Below are 14,107 nucleotides of genomic sequence, written 5' to 3'. Positions count from 1 at the left end.
GTGATAGAATATAAACATTTATATAATAAAGTTTAATGTGATGACAAACTGGTGTTTGCTTCTCATTCTGCTTCTTCCATAATTGAGATATTTTTGACATTCCCTGTTGAATCAAACACTGTGCCCTGGTGTGAACCTCAGCTTAACCCATTCCTGCTGCCTCCTTGGACAGCCTTTCATGGTGGCTTCACACGTCCATTTCAGCAGCACTGGATAGTTTGCGAGTGGTGAAAATTCATCCTGTGCTACCAATTCCTCCAGCTTCCTGGGTATGATGCAAGCGTGAGTTGCCTTAGATTCTCCGTTTGCTTAATAAAAGCAGAACAGGAATTCCACATGGAACAAAAGTAGTGGATTTATTAATTCATCCCACCATCCTCACACTTTGACACACCACCGAAGGCTGTTTAAAAATACCATAGATGAACAAAAAAAGCACACAGTAAAACCCAGCCTATTTTCTGACTACAGGATAGAAGGTATTTAAGCCTCCCTGTTCCACCATCGCTAGGAATTCCAGAAGTATCAGGAACTGTAGATGGTTGCAGAACAGATTTCAGCACACTTGAGGTTCCTTCCAGCAGCCCCCTGGCACATTTCTAACACAACCGAGACTTTTACTGCTGGGCCTTGAAGCTTTCGTCATTACCAGCTGAATGGGGGCCGAGAAAGGATTTACACCATCTGGGAATTACTCAGATGGACACTTCCCAAATTTCCCAGGCAAATATCCCCCTTTTCCTCAATACAGTTTCTGATCCTCCAAAGTCATCCCCCCAAACTATTCTGTGCCTTCACACAGTGGCACGAGATCTTCCTCATAGTTCTCCTCCACATTTCTCACTAGCTTTCCCCCCCCACCCCTACATTCAGCCTTTCTTGGTGCTTTTCATTCCCTCATGCCCGAGAGAGAGGTTTGATCAGCCCATAATCCATGCACCTTGTGAGGCAATCACGTGCTACGTTAATGATGTGCTGCTTCTTGGGGTCATCTTCTTGCTTGCCAACGTAGGTCAGGATCTCTAGGAGCTCTGTCTCCACCAGCTTCTTCGCTAGGTCTTTGTCAGCGCTGATTAAGTTGAAAGCGATGACCAGTCCTCGGTGCTGTACTTCCATGTTATCATGCAAGCAGAGCCTCTGCAGGATTTCAAGCCACTGGGTGGTCTTCAAGGGAGAGAGAGAAATCATCAGTATTGATCTGAAGGATGCCTCAACCAAGACCCTGAGTTTGGCCAGGTGCTTCTCAGCAGAAGGAAGGACAAGGACTCACCTCTTCATACCAAATAACCAGACCTGGCATGAGTTCTTTAACTAAGGAAACCTGACTCCAAACTTTTGAACCCAATTTTTCTTCCCCTAAAGTCAGAAGCTTTCATGGTACTAGCACCACACGAAACACGTTTCATGTTTAGGCTCCTGCATAATCTCTGTGCAAAGAATCTGATCAGAGTATTGACCCAGCTGAGGTGACCAGAAGCAGACCACCCACTCCCCCCACTGATTTTCCTCAGTCCCTCCTTTGGCTTGATTCATCACTTTTATTCTAACAAGCCCCAGTGTCCAACGTCAGCGTGTGTGCAACACAACAGGCTTGACGAGTTCTCAACCACAGCTCTTCACAGACGCTCAGCTACGCAGGGTCTGAGCTCTCAGCACCAGCAGATCTGTGCAGGGCATGGAGAGGTTTTGGGATCTGAAAAGCTCAGTAGGTTATCTACCAAGCTCTTCTCATTTCTGACTGAAACATGGTTTGGATAGCAGGTTATTTATCAAAAGCTTTAAGCGCCTACCGAATAACATTCTGCATTCCTACCCTTGCTTGACATCCTGGACTTAGCTTGTGGAATGGCTACGTAGAAATGTTTCAGCTCTGAGGTGAAGTCTAGTAGAAGGCAGGCTGGTTTGCTTTGCGCAGGGATGGACTAGGAGCATGCACGCCCAGGTCCCAGCTCCACCACTAAGCTCCTCAATATCAAACTGGTCTAACGTCTTCCTTTTGAGAGACTCATGACTGAGCCGGGCCCCTTCAAGGGTATGTCTACACCGCCAATAGTCACGCTTATGGTCTTACCACTTCAGTCATCTTGGAGCAGAGTTTCTTTTGTGCTGCTGTGAGCATGGCCAGGGCTCCTGCTGCTGCGACCTGGACTTTCTCATCATCCTCACCACACAGTAACACCACCAACTTCAGCCGGTCATTGCCATCAGCCACAAACCGCTCTTGAACCTAAAAAAAACCACCACCCCACCCCGCGATATGCAGAGTCAACACATTTAGGAATGCCTCATCCCAGGGGCTCACAGACCACGGCCAAGTCGGAGATGCCCAGTGCGTTACCTCTTTGTTGACCACCAGGTTGCACATGCACTCTGTGGCTGCCTGTCGAAGTTGGTCATGATTCTCAAACATGTAGTTTTCAATATCTGGCAGGGCCTTCTCCTTGACTATCTTCATCCTGTGGTGAACAGTCAAATAAAACAACATCATGGGACAAGCAATCACCAACTTATAAAGTATTAACTGCAGACAGGGAAGGCCTTGGAACAAATCAGTGTCCGCAGCACTGGAGCTCATGACACGTGGTTCATTCCCTAGCTAACGCAGATTAGGTTTGTGTCTTTCCTCTTTCTAGAGCAAAATGCACCGCTCTCCTCTTCCTGGCTATTTTATTAATCTTTTAGTTCAGAGACCTTTGTAACTCTGCCAACGGTAGCTCAAACTGACCAGTCTTCATAGTCCTACAAGAAATGTGTTGAACTGAAATTCAGATTCACTCACAGGGAAGAAAGAGGGTTGAAAAGCAGTTAAACTCACCTAAGTTTATCACTTCGTCCTGAGAAGTTAGTGAGACCTAACAGAGCCTCATAATTCTGGAGGCCATCTCTCTCGGTGTTCAGCAGGCTGACGAGGGGCCTTACCACCTCGTACACCTAAGAAGAGAAGGCACGTCACTGCTTTTCCAGCTCTCAGGTCTCGGCAATTTTCATTTGCTATAGGAATTATCAAGATTTTTTTATTTTTTTTTTCCTAAGCTTACCCTCTCCCCTGGGAATGCCATGTCTGGATTGGAGATAGCAGCAATTTTCGCCAGAGCATGAGAAGCCTTTATCTTGCCAACTTCTGTGCCTTCTACAGCCAGAGGTATCAGGGCCTAGGGACACACAGGAAAGCATTCAATGCCTCTGAGAAGATTTACGGGATGGCCATAACACACTAAAATAAGTTAAAAATATCGTAAAGATGTGTCTGTTGAAGAAATGGGTCTGGACTGTAGCCCCCGCCCCGCGACGCCTTGCTTTTGTTCCCAAATAGGCACCACACCAGAGCTTGTAGCTCACACAGGGTTGTTTCAAGAAGATTGCTTCATTGGGGGCGTGCAGAGACAGGACTGGAGCATCAGTCTGGGCCCCAGAGGCCACCACAACAGCTCGTGCTCTTCTGCCACGTTCTCTCACTGTAGACACGTTGTAGGCTCCCAACAGACACTAACTGCACAGCAGGTTGGGCTGCAAACATAGGAGTAATCACCTTTCCACCACCTTGAGCGACAATGGTCCCACGGTCCTTGGGGTCTTCACACAAGGCAAGAAACACCCTGCAGAAGCACAGCGTCGCTTAGTGAAACAGCCGCGCGGGAAGGCAATAACCCACGTCCCTCATGGGAGGGGGCTAAGGCTTAGCAGGGGTGCCAGATCCACCAGGTAAATTCCAGATGTTTAACCCAGTGCCCACGGCACTCTAGGAGGAAGCAACAAACGGCACAGTAAGAAGTTCCCAGGCCCGTAAGACGAACTCTGTTCCAGCCAAAGCCAGTACAGAGGGCTAGAAATCCAAAATACGTCCTAGCAAGGCAGCCCTGTAAGCCAGCTCCAAGGTCAGAACGTGGATTTTTATGACATTAAGAAAACCTTTGGGTTTAAATCTTTTCTCTGCCTCCCTTTTATCTCACCCCCCCTTGACAGAATGCACCACCCCACGAAGCAAGGCGCCAGCCCAGGCACCCATCCCGGTGGCACATGGGCTGGCCAGCGCTCCCAGCTCCCACGACAGCGATGAAGGCACCTGGCAACGAGCTCCTTGCTCTGGTCCGTCAGTATGGCACTGTCCGCCTTCACCATGCAGGCCAAAGCAGAGACGACACCGGCTTTAAGCAACCGTTTCACTCGCTTCACCACAAAATCCTTCTTGTCCTGAGAGGGACATTGGAAAGGGATTAGCCCCGTCGCAGCTGCCACCCTGCTGACTACAGCCAAGCCTGGCTGAACAGCAAAGCCATTTCAGCCTCGGAGACAGGAGGCCTGGGGTCTGCGACAATGGATACACCAAAGAAAGTCTTCAGATCCTAGCATCCCCTCCCAGCTCCGCAGCCAGGTAGACAACCTACCTTCGGATGCTCCTCAGGCACGTGCTGCTTGGAGAATTTTGCCAGTTGCACCAGCTCTGGGACCAGCTCCTTGGTATCATAGCTGTTGGTACAGTTCACCAGCGCAGAAGCCACAGAATACAAGATGGTCTTGTCGCTTGTCTGCACAGAAAAACAAAAGCTCACGTGAGGGTGAGGAGGACACAGCAAGGAAAAAAGTCCTTAGGACTGCCGTCATGGTGGTTTCATAGAATGTGTTGGGTTGGAAGGGATCTTTAAAGGTCATCTAGCCCACTCCCCCTGCAGTAGGCAGGGACATCTTTAACTAGTTCAGAGATGTTTCCACTAGTTGAATTCTTCTTAGGCTTATGCCTAGTTTTATAGCCCAGGGCAGGAAAACCCAGAAGTTTTTATGGTCAAACAGGCTGTTTGACATCATCAGATGCTGTCAACACCTTGATACCTTTGGTTTTCATGCAGTTGCTGACAGTAAAGGTAAGAGCAACCTTCCTCAGCCTTGGGAGAAGAGCAGGGTGACAACCACCTCGAGGTGTCCCCGTGGCACAGGAAAAACAGACATTTTGCTAAACTAGAGGTGAGGGGTTGGGGTCAAAGCTCCTCCTGCCTGGGAAGGCAATGTTGGGCTGGAGAGCTGGGAGAACTTGATGCTACCAGAGGAATGAGGGAACAAGGTAAGGAGATAGACCTTGGCTAATTCAAACATAGCTTGCAGGGCTGGCTCATCTTCAACAAAGTCATCTTTCACATCTGCATCGAGGGTTAGATATGCCAGCCCTTCCACAGCCCATTTCCTGGTGCGGGCATCAATGCTGGTGTTACACAACCATCTGGAAGAAAGAAAACCATCCACATTTCTATCTCAGGAGCCAGGACTAATTTCTCTGGGAGGAGAGTGAGTAAAAACAGACATTGAGGTGGTTTCAGGCTTAACATGTACTCAGGTTCTGCTGCAGCTCCTAAAGACTGTGGATGCTTTCCCTAAGACGTGACCTTCCTCCCATGGCCCAACTTGAGGGATCTAAATGCTGCAGGGAAACACAGACCAGGACAGCTACTCAACACTGCTTTGCCTTCACCATCACGTGAACCACATGATGCCCAGCTATCCAGTGCCAGCAGCAATGATCACCCATTCAGTCACTTCCTCACTTCATCCCACCTCCGTGGTTAGTCCACCTGGTAAATTCACCTTCAAAGGTAGAATGATAGAATGTGTTGGGCTGGAAGGGACCTTTAAAGGCCATCTAGTCCAACGCCCCTGCAGTGAGCAGGGACATCTTCAACTAGATCAGGTTGCTCAGAGCCTCATCCAGCCTGGCCTTGCATGTCTCCAGGGACGGGGCCTCCACCACCTCTCTGGGCAACCTGGGCCAGTGTCTCACCACCCTCAGTGTACAGAACTTCTTCCTAATGTCTCATCTAAACCCACCCTGCTCTAGTTTAAACCATTGCCCCCCGTCCTATTGCTAATAGAATCATAGAATGTGTTGGGTTGGAAGGGACCTTTAAAGGTCATCTAGTCCATCTAGATACTTGCACATATTCTACCTAGCACTTGACGAGGCTGTACCATTCTGGCAGAGAGGGAAGCACCATGTCTGGTGTCTCCCATGGGAAGCAAGAGACAGAGAAGGCTCATCTGGATATTGAGGCAGGAGGACCACGTGGTTGCTTCAGGCATGGAAGAGCTCTGGTCCCAGTGCAACGGCTCTGGGGGCACTGTCAGCTGTCAGGCGGCAGCAGCAGTAAAAGACGACAGTGCGTGGGCAGGATCTCTTGGGAAAGGAACATACTGTATCTTGCGAAGTACGGAACAACAGAAGGAAAAGGTAAAGTCACTCACTTTCGGCACTGCCTGGCTAACTTCTCAGTGGACCCCTCAGCAAACTGCCGCAGCCCATAATCTGTACCTCCTGCTGAGCCCAGCTTGCAGAGACCCTGAGGAGGATGAAGAGGGTACACCAGTGAGAAAGGTTCATGCATCCCCTGGTATCGCTGCCCCAAAGCGGCCTAATGCCGTATCTAAAGCCTGAAGTCAGGTCTGACAAAGAGGAAGCACCCTAATACCCAGCAGATCGTTCAGCTTGTAGCACAGCAAAGCGGGGTTTGTGCTCTTATCGGATGTCTTTAATGGAACATTAACAAACTTTGCCTTCAAAGTTACCAATAAGCCATGTGCTCTCCTGGTCCGCCATCTCCCCCTTCCTTGTAAGGGGAAGCACCGTGGACCATTCCCTGGCTCAGCTGAGTGGACCCAACATGTTCCCAGGACCTCCCCCCTCTCCCAAGTCTGGGGTTAAGGTGGTGAGCGTGGCAGACGATAGAGGCAGGGGCTGCCATCCTTACCACCAGGGCTCGGATTTTGATCTTCTCATTCTTGGTCTTCTTGTAGATCTCCTTCAAGAGCGTCACCCCATTGGAGATGATGAAGGTGGCCCGGCTCAGCTTGGTGGAGGCATGGATGAGGGCTTCCACAGCCACCAGCTGGTCAATCTCCCTCTCAGACCCACACAGGGCAACCATCATCTCCATGACTCCCTTCATGCCAAGCAGCTTGTTGCCCAAGTCAAAGGGCCCTTGCAGAACTCCAGACACCATCTGGATGGCATGGAGCGTCTTATCCATGTTCTGTGGGTCGATTTTGCTCCTGCATGGGATAGGAGGAGTCAGCATGTGGAACAGCAGTTGCTTACAGTTCTCATTCCCTTGGGCAGAGAATGTCCTCCCTCAGGTCAGGAACTGAGCTCCACTGCTGAAATATACGTGTGTCTGGGAAACAGCTGAGCCCAAATTCCTACAAAAGCTGTGATCCAGGAGGATCACAGAAGGAAGGATCAACAGAAGGATCTGAGGATCCCAGCTGAAGGATCCAGCAGGATCTCAAGCAAGTCATTATCTCCCAGGGACTCAATTTGGCATTTAAGTGGATTGTGAGTGCCCCATCTCGTCTTGAAGGCCTCCTGTGCCCCTGGGCCACCTCAGCCCCGCTACGCCAGCCCCCGCTCACTTGATGTACTCCTCGCAGATCACCCGGTAGTTGTCACGCTCCGGGTCACAGCGCAGGTCATCGTAGAGTTTATTCAGGAGGACGGAGGCCGTCAGCTGGGTGTTCTCTGTCAGCGGCAGGCAGTCAGGCATCTCGGGAATCTGGCCCACCACTTTCAGTATCTTCTTTAAGCCTGGAAACAACGGAGTGATAGGGCTGTTAGAGGGGTCTGTCCAAAATTCAATGTACTATTTAATGGTTCCTTGCACTGAAATAGCCAGCTTGGACAGTTTTCAATTACTTTGCAGCCTAATCACATAAGCCTTAGACAAAAAAAAAAAAGGTACTCCAATATTTACTGTGGAGGAGCTTCTGGTGGCGAGATTACAGATTTGCAGCATCGGGCTTTTATCCAGCTGAGAGCGAGATAAGCAAAACTCTGCATTTGGTCCCCGGCTGGGTCAGTTATTTTTGTCAGGAAGCATTAAACCTACTGACCTCCAAGGCTGGAGGCTTTGACTGAGGAAAAGTCAGCGACTTTTTGAGCGATACCGGGTGTCTCAACCCTCCTTTTGCTGAAGTGTTATTTGATAACTTCCACCAGACCGGTAACACGTGTATGCATTGGAATTAGTATAACAACACACACACCCCCCCCCCAAATTCCTCAGCCCCTCCCAGTTTTAGAAATGACCAGTAGTTTAAGGATCCAGCAAACTCATCTCATCCTGCCTATGCCAGACAATTTATCCAAGCCAAATCCTCCTAACATTAGGAAATACATTGGAATAAACTAACCAGAGAAATTAAGTCAGGCCTGTAGAAACCAGAAAAATTCTTGCTCTCATACACAGCGGGTTTTTTTCCCCCCCCCCTTAATCTTAAAACTGTTTCCTGCTAATAAGTCTAACTTTGCTCCGGGATTGCACGCACCAAAAAAAGCCAGAGAGGACGGGTTTTATAGCAAGGATCAGATCTAGAGGAGTTCAGGCAAGAATACACAGCTCCCGAACCAGAACAGGGGTGGAGCAGAAGACTCACCGTTGTCGATGACGAAGACGGTCCTGCTGTTGTCATGGTCTTTCAGGTCCTTCCTCGGTATATTCTTGTTGAGGAGGTTGAGAGCTCGGTCTCGTCCCTGCCCAGAGACTTTCTTACTGACCAGCATGTCCAGCAAACGCATTGTGATCATCCTCAAATCTTTTTTAGTATCTACACAGAAGCAAGACAGTAGCGGCCAGTTGCAAGATGTTGTGAGAGCAGGTGAACCCAGTGAAAACCATTCAAAGCCATTGCGTGGCCGGAACATTGGTATTTCACTCAACACCACCAGGATAAGAGCTGCGTGCAGGTTGTCATTCTGGACAGCTGAAGGATAAAGGTGGACATCCCAGGAGCAGAGCCCTCCCTGCTCGCCCAGCTTCTCCTCCAGCAAGACTGAAGGACCACCAGGTCATGCCCCCTTACCGAGCACTACAGCCTCCTCCTTCCCGCGATGCTCCTCCGTCCCCTGGCCCAGCAGGCAGTCCGTGATGGTCTGCAGGAGGTTGCAGACAGCCAGGGAGATTTCTTCATTGTCTACCGACATCCACATGCAAATATTGTCAATGCCCAGGTAATGCAGAATGGCGGTGGCCTGGCCCCAGAAAGGAGAGAGCAGGGCAGGTGTTAGCGAAGGCTACGAGCCTTTCCTCCCTGCGTGACTTGGAAAGGCCAGGCTCAGCTTCTATAAAGAAAGTATTTTCCTGGGTGAATCCCAAGTCAGTACAAGGCAGAGTTTTGCTTTTCGTCCTTATTTTCATTTATAATAAGATAACTCAGCGCTTATAAACACTGAAAGGGGGGGTGTCAGGAGGATGGGGCCAGGCTCTTTCCAGTGGTGCCCGGGGACAGAACAAGGGGTAACGGGCACAAACTTGACCATGGGAAGTTCCATCTCAACACGAGGAGGAACTTCTTTACCCTGAGGGTGGCAGAGCCCTGGCACAGGCTGCCCAGAGAGGTGGGGGAGTCTCCGTCTCTGGAGACATTCCAACCCCGCCTGGAGGCGTTCCTGTGCCACCTGCTCTGGGTGACCCTGCTCTGGCAGGGGGTTGGGCTGGGTGATCTCCAGAGGTCCCTTCCCACCCCCACCACTCTGTGATTCTGTAACTCCTAAAATCTACAGTTGTCAGTAATGCAACGGACTATTTCCAATGAGGAAACGGTCTAGTTTCCATCTCAGCCATGAGATGAGCGTGGCTGGGTTTGGAAGATGCCCTCACGCAAGGTTATTAACAAAGAGCCCGTTTGGTGCACAAACCCCATCCTGGCGGTGAGCAAAGCCAGTGTCACCACGCAGCCTGTCCCCGTGCATGGTGGCACACCAGGAACGCAGGGGAGATGTGTTCAGAGACACACTGACCTCGCGGGCTTTGCGGAACAGCCTTTTTGCATAAGACAACAGTTACTGTTTCAGGAAAAAGAAAACAGGACTCCACTGGATTTTCATCCAGTAGATTTTATTTTCGTTGTGTTGTAGTTCCCTCCCGCCCCTTTGCCCCATTACACTGACGTGCGCATTCATTTTGGACATGTCCATCTCCTGCCTCCAGCCACGTAACAAGACAGGGGTTCTTATGAGCCGCTTTACACTAGTAACAACTGTCTTGGTGTACAGTAAGGTATTAGCTGGCTCGGAGACCCCTGGACCTTGGGACCCTTCCCAGGAACCTTAACTTCCCTGTAGGTCCTCCCTGCTTTCCTTCATCTAAGCCCTGGACAAAACTTTCCCAGAGTTAGTTGTTATTTGTTGCTTTTCTGAGACCTGCAATGAAGGACGTGGATTGGACCCAGCCATGCTCACCCCAGCTTATGTGCTAACAACTCATCCCGAGTTTTACTTCGCCAGCACCCACGAAGGCACCATCGGGAACACGTACAGCTTTGACCCCAGAGACCAGGAGCACAGTAACAGGGGTGGTTTCAATAGTTTGTGTTAACCTCACTTGCTCATTTGCATTTTTTTTTCCCCCCAGAATTAAAAATATTACTTGTAGGACTTAATGTTCCCCCACTGCTCACAAACCTCATGACCCATTGCAATTTTCCACTCCCCCAGGTGCGAGGCAATAGCAGTGAAGGTCTCGAGCAACCCCATTTCTTACCCGAGCCTTATGTCCCGTACACATGCCCGAAAGCGTCCTCACAGCTGCCAGGATCAGCTCAGCATTTTTGGTTTCTATCAGCTGCAGCAGCAAGCTGACCCCGTTGTTCTGGAAAATCCTCTCGGCACCCGCTTCTTCCCGCCCCAGGACGATGAGGTTGTTTGCAGCCTGGGTGGAAGACAGCAGAATCGGGGCTCAGCGGCACGGCCCTGCCGGCAGCCTCCAAAATGTCCCTCTGCAGCTCCGGGATGTGCCGGTGGGAGCTGTGGGGTGGCCATCTCCTGATGGTTGCGGTGGACCAGCTCTGACCCCACCAGGCGGTTTCTCCAGGTGCATCTGGGGATTGGCTTTGCTCTGCCCATGAAAAGTCACTGCTTGGAGGAAAACATGGGGAAGGCAGCAGAGACGGGCCTGAGCAGAAGTCCAGTCTGATCCCACCTTTGGAATTTTAGGAGTTTGGTCCAGCTTCCCACAGCACAAGGGTGATGCCTCTTTGGGGCATTTCCCCTCTCAACTGTCTGAGCCCAGCTCATCTCCCAGCTCCTTACCTCGTCCTCCATCCGGGGGAGGTGGGGAAGGGAACGCAGCCTCCTGCTCCTCGCTGTGGCCTCTGACATTAAACAACAGCAGTTTGTCCTGTCAAGTCCAGGACAGTTCTCACCTTTTCTCGCTTTTCTTTCTCGCTGTTCTCATCCAGCAGGATTTCAAACATCTTCTGCACCCTCATGTCCGTGGAGAACTGAATGCGCAGCTGTGCCAACAGAGCGCATGGAGCATCAGAGGGAGAAAATCAAGGACCAATTTTCCTTTATCACTTCAAGGACACCACAGACCCTCAAACCACAGACAATCTAAGCTGAATAACAAAATAGGTGTCACTTCTCAGGCAGCATCAATTACCCATCTCAATCATCGGCACGGGCAGAGCCAGCCCTAAGCCATCATCTGAGACCTCATGGTACCTAATGATGCAGGGACTTCTTCACAGCACCCACGTAAAGGTAATTAAGTCAATGTGGTGACTGCCAGCCCCAGTCCAAAGCTGGTCCAGTTCCTTGCCAGGACCCTACACGAAGACATTCAGGACTGGGCCAGCCTCGGGAGTGAGCTGCCGCACTTTTTAATTTAACCATTCAATCTGATCCTCAAATTTACACGCATCAAGTATGAACCTCCAGCTAATGGAGCCTATTTATCCCCCTCCATCGTTATGAGTTTCCAGTACGACCAACAATCCATCAGTGGAACCCGGAGCAAGGACTTCCCACACCTGGTCTGTGAACCCAGGAGGGCTCCCCCGGCATTTACCTTCTCCTGGATGTTGGCCCCCAGTCGCCTCAGGGTCTCCTGGAAGTTTTTGTTGCGGGGTTCGATGGTGGCACATTTCTGAGCATCTTTGAATGCTTGGTCCAATTTCCCCAATTTTTCCAGAGCTTGGCTGCGCCGGTACAAGGCTTTGATGTCCGAAGCATTGATGTCAATAGCTGGGAAAGGGATCCAAAACACCAGGTGTCAGCGTTTGCTTCTTGGAAACCCTCTGTGTAAACTGTGATTTGCTTTACAGTGACTACAGCTCCTCGAGACATAGTCGTTAACCTTGTGAGTGAATTGGTGCCCAATCAGCATCAATTGCGCCAATGCACTGCATCGGTGCATCTTCTTTTGTGCCTTCTCCATTAATTCCCTCGTGGCCTCAGCACTTGGGCGTTAGTGGGCATCAAGGAATAAGGCCACAGTGCCCCAAAAGCAGACGTGAGAGCAGGCTGGGGCAAACACACCCACCAGCGCAGCTCTGCTTCCTCAAACCGGCCCCCTCCTCACCTCTAGATGCATCCGAGGCTGCTTTGGCATATTCCTCCTGTTAAACCAGAAGGGAGAGGTTTGTTAGCAGCGGAACAGCTAACGCACAGCGTGACCTCTCTGTTCTCACTAACAGGACCCCCCAGCGACTCCAGCAGCAGCCTACAGCAGGAAAAATGGGGGCTGAGGCGCCTTTTCATCGCCGATGGGAGATAGGAAAAGGTCTGCGATACAGGCGAGACGATACACGCTGCTGCTGATGCAGCAACAGCGCACGGGGCTCGGGACGGGATACTCACAACAGCCCATCTGCGTTTTGTGCTTGGCGTCATTTCTCCTGGATGAGTGAAAATTCAGGAATGCGCAAGCAACCCGCTAAAATCCCACCGCAGGTCGTTACGAGCTGGCTGCAGGGAGCCGAGGCAATTTTGGTACAGATACTAAGAACTTCTTTTGCTAAATCTCTGCCTCTGCTTCTCTTGTGCTGGGACAGAATAGCAAAAGCAATGCCTCCGCACCCCAATGCTAGAGCTCGCTAAGCTGGTGGCCAAAACCTTTTGCTTCAAAGTGATTGAGTGGGACCGTGCTCAGCCCCAGCAGGATTGAAGCAGGGAGGCAGCTTTCCAGCTCCAGGATAAGCCCAGAACAAAGAATCTCAGACCGGTCTGCAAAAACCCTGTTCGATAAATTGACAAACCACACAATCCACAGCTGGTGAGAGCCCTTGGCTCTTCCCTGAGCGCTGCCCAGGCAAACTGGGAGCTTTTCTCACCTTTTTGAGGAAACACGCTGCCCTGTTCCTGTACAGCACCGCCTGCAGCGCCTTGTCCTTGTTGAGCTTTATGGCTTGAGTGTAGCTTTGCGCAGCTTTCTCGTAGTCACTGGCCTGAAAATATTTATTGCCCTCCTCTTTCAGCTGGATGGGATCCTCCATCTGGAGAGCTTTAGGGAAAAACATCGATTTGTGTGGCATTTTCAGCTGCCTGTGTCACTGGGGTCGCCTGCTTACCCCACCAAGCTGAGCTGACCGACACATAATTAACACACACGTTAATAAAAGCAGCTTACCCGGCTGAAGAGTTGGGAAAATTAGGACCTAAATTGCTCCTCAAGGCTGGGCCTCCTCAGAAGCTTTTCTCACAGCTGTAGATCCTCAGGAGTCAATTAATAAAAGAAAGAAAAACAACAACAAAAAAAGGGGAATTAACGAAGTTTGCCAGCAACATGGAGGGTCCGTATGGCTCAGAAAAAAGCTCGCCTCCCACCCCCAAGTTTGGGCAGGCCCTGGCAGCTCCTGCTGTCTGTCAGCGTCACCTGTCACCGCAGCCTGTCCCCCTCCTCGTCCCTCCCTGTGCTATATAGCGCCTGGGGAGGGCTGGGAGCCAGGGCCCCCGGCAGCCAGCCCATCTCAGGGCAGGGGGGGGGGACACCTACATGCAATGGGCAGCACCTCTCTGCAGCGAGAGGGGCTCCTCTCCCACCCAACGGGACAAACCCCAGCTTCCCTCCGCCCGCAGAGCTGCGCAGGGGGTGGGGAGCAGGAACAGGGGGGGGTTTCATGCCAAAAAAGCCCACGGCTGGGACAGCTGCCCCCCCGTCGCAGTGCTCAGACCCTCTTCCCGTTCTATTTAGGGAAGCATGAGACAGCTGAGCCTCGGGGACAAGTGGCCCCGTGCCAGCAGCAGCACCCAGCACCTTCCAGAACACCCCGGGACAGAAAGCTGACACACACCCAGCGCCACCTCCTCCTCGGGCCTTTGGGAGCCCACCCCGCTGGAAAGCCCACCCAT

At 51.1% G+C, this 14,107-nt stretch overlaps 1 protein-coding gene across 3 annotated transcripts; it reads right to left on the bottom strand.

Moving 5' to 3' along the window:
• Positions 1-337: 337 nt before the first annotated feature.
• On the bottom strand, positions 338-13,866 carry UNC45B (unc-45 myosin chaperone B). 3 transcript variants are annotated; one of them, XM_063341647.1, is made up of 21 exons: positions 13,752-13,866; positions 13,386-13,469; positions 13,090-13,259; positions 12,339-12,375; positions 11,826-12,001; positions 11,179-11,268; positions 10,518-10,685; positions 8,839-9,007; positions 8,413-8,583; positions 7,393-7,564; positions 6,732-7,032; positions 6,229-6,323; positions 5,071-5,212; positions 4,386-4,526; positions 4,064-4,191; positions 3,530-3,596; positions 3,039-3,152; positions 2,816-2,931; positions 2,339-2,456; positions 2,072-2,227; positions 338-1,164 (listed from the first exon to the last, which is right to left on the bottom strand). In XM_063341647.1, the coding sequence occupies exons 3-21, from the start codon at positions 13,249-13,251 to the stop codon at positions 898-900; spliced, it is 2,790 nt and encodes a 929-aa protein (XP_063197717.1). In that variant the 5' UTR covers positions 13,252-13,259; positions 13,386-13,469; positions 13,752-13,866; the 3' UTR covers positions 338-897. The 3 variants fall into 3 exon arrangements, with proteins under 3 accessions (XP_063197717.1, XP_063197716.1, XP_063197718.1); XM_063341646.1 differs by lacking the exon at positions 13,752-13,866 and adding an exon at positions 13,583-13,633; XM_063341648.1 differs by lacking the exon at positions 13,752-13,866 and adding an exon at positions 13,583-13,601 and having other exon boundaries at positions 13,386-13,460.
• Positions 13,867-14,107: the final 241 nt, after the last annotated feature.

The sequence above is a fragment of the Chroicocephalus ridibundus genome, chromosome 7, assembly GCF_963924245.1.
Source record: "Chroicocephalus ridibundus chromosome 7, bChrRid1.1, whole genome shotgun sequence".
Classification (NCBI taxonomy): domain Eukaryota; kingdom Metazoa; phylum Chordata; class Aves; order Charadriiformes; family Laridae; genus Chroicocephalus; species Chroicocephalus ridibundus.
This window is presented reverse-complemented; position numbering and strand designations above follow the sequence as displayed.

Bases quoted from the DNA above. Each gene is read 5' to 3' on its own strand.
- UNC45B (XM_063341647.1), bottom strand. From the start codon at position 13,251: ATGGAGGATCCCATCCAGCTGAAAGAGGAGGGCAATAAATATTTTCAG. The intron at 10,686-11,178 runs GTGAGAACTGTC...TCTTCCACCCAG, and splicing joins AGAAAGAAAAGCGAGAAAAG to GCTGCAAACAACCTCATCGT. The intron at 7,565-8,412 runs GTGAGTCTTCTG...CGTTGTTTCCAG, and splicing joins CGTCTTCGTCATCGACAACG to GCTTAAAGAAGATACTGAAA.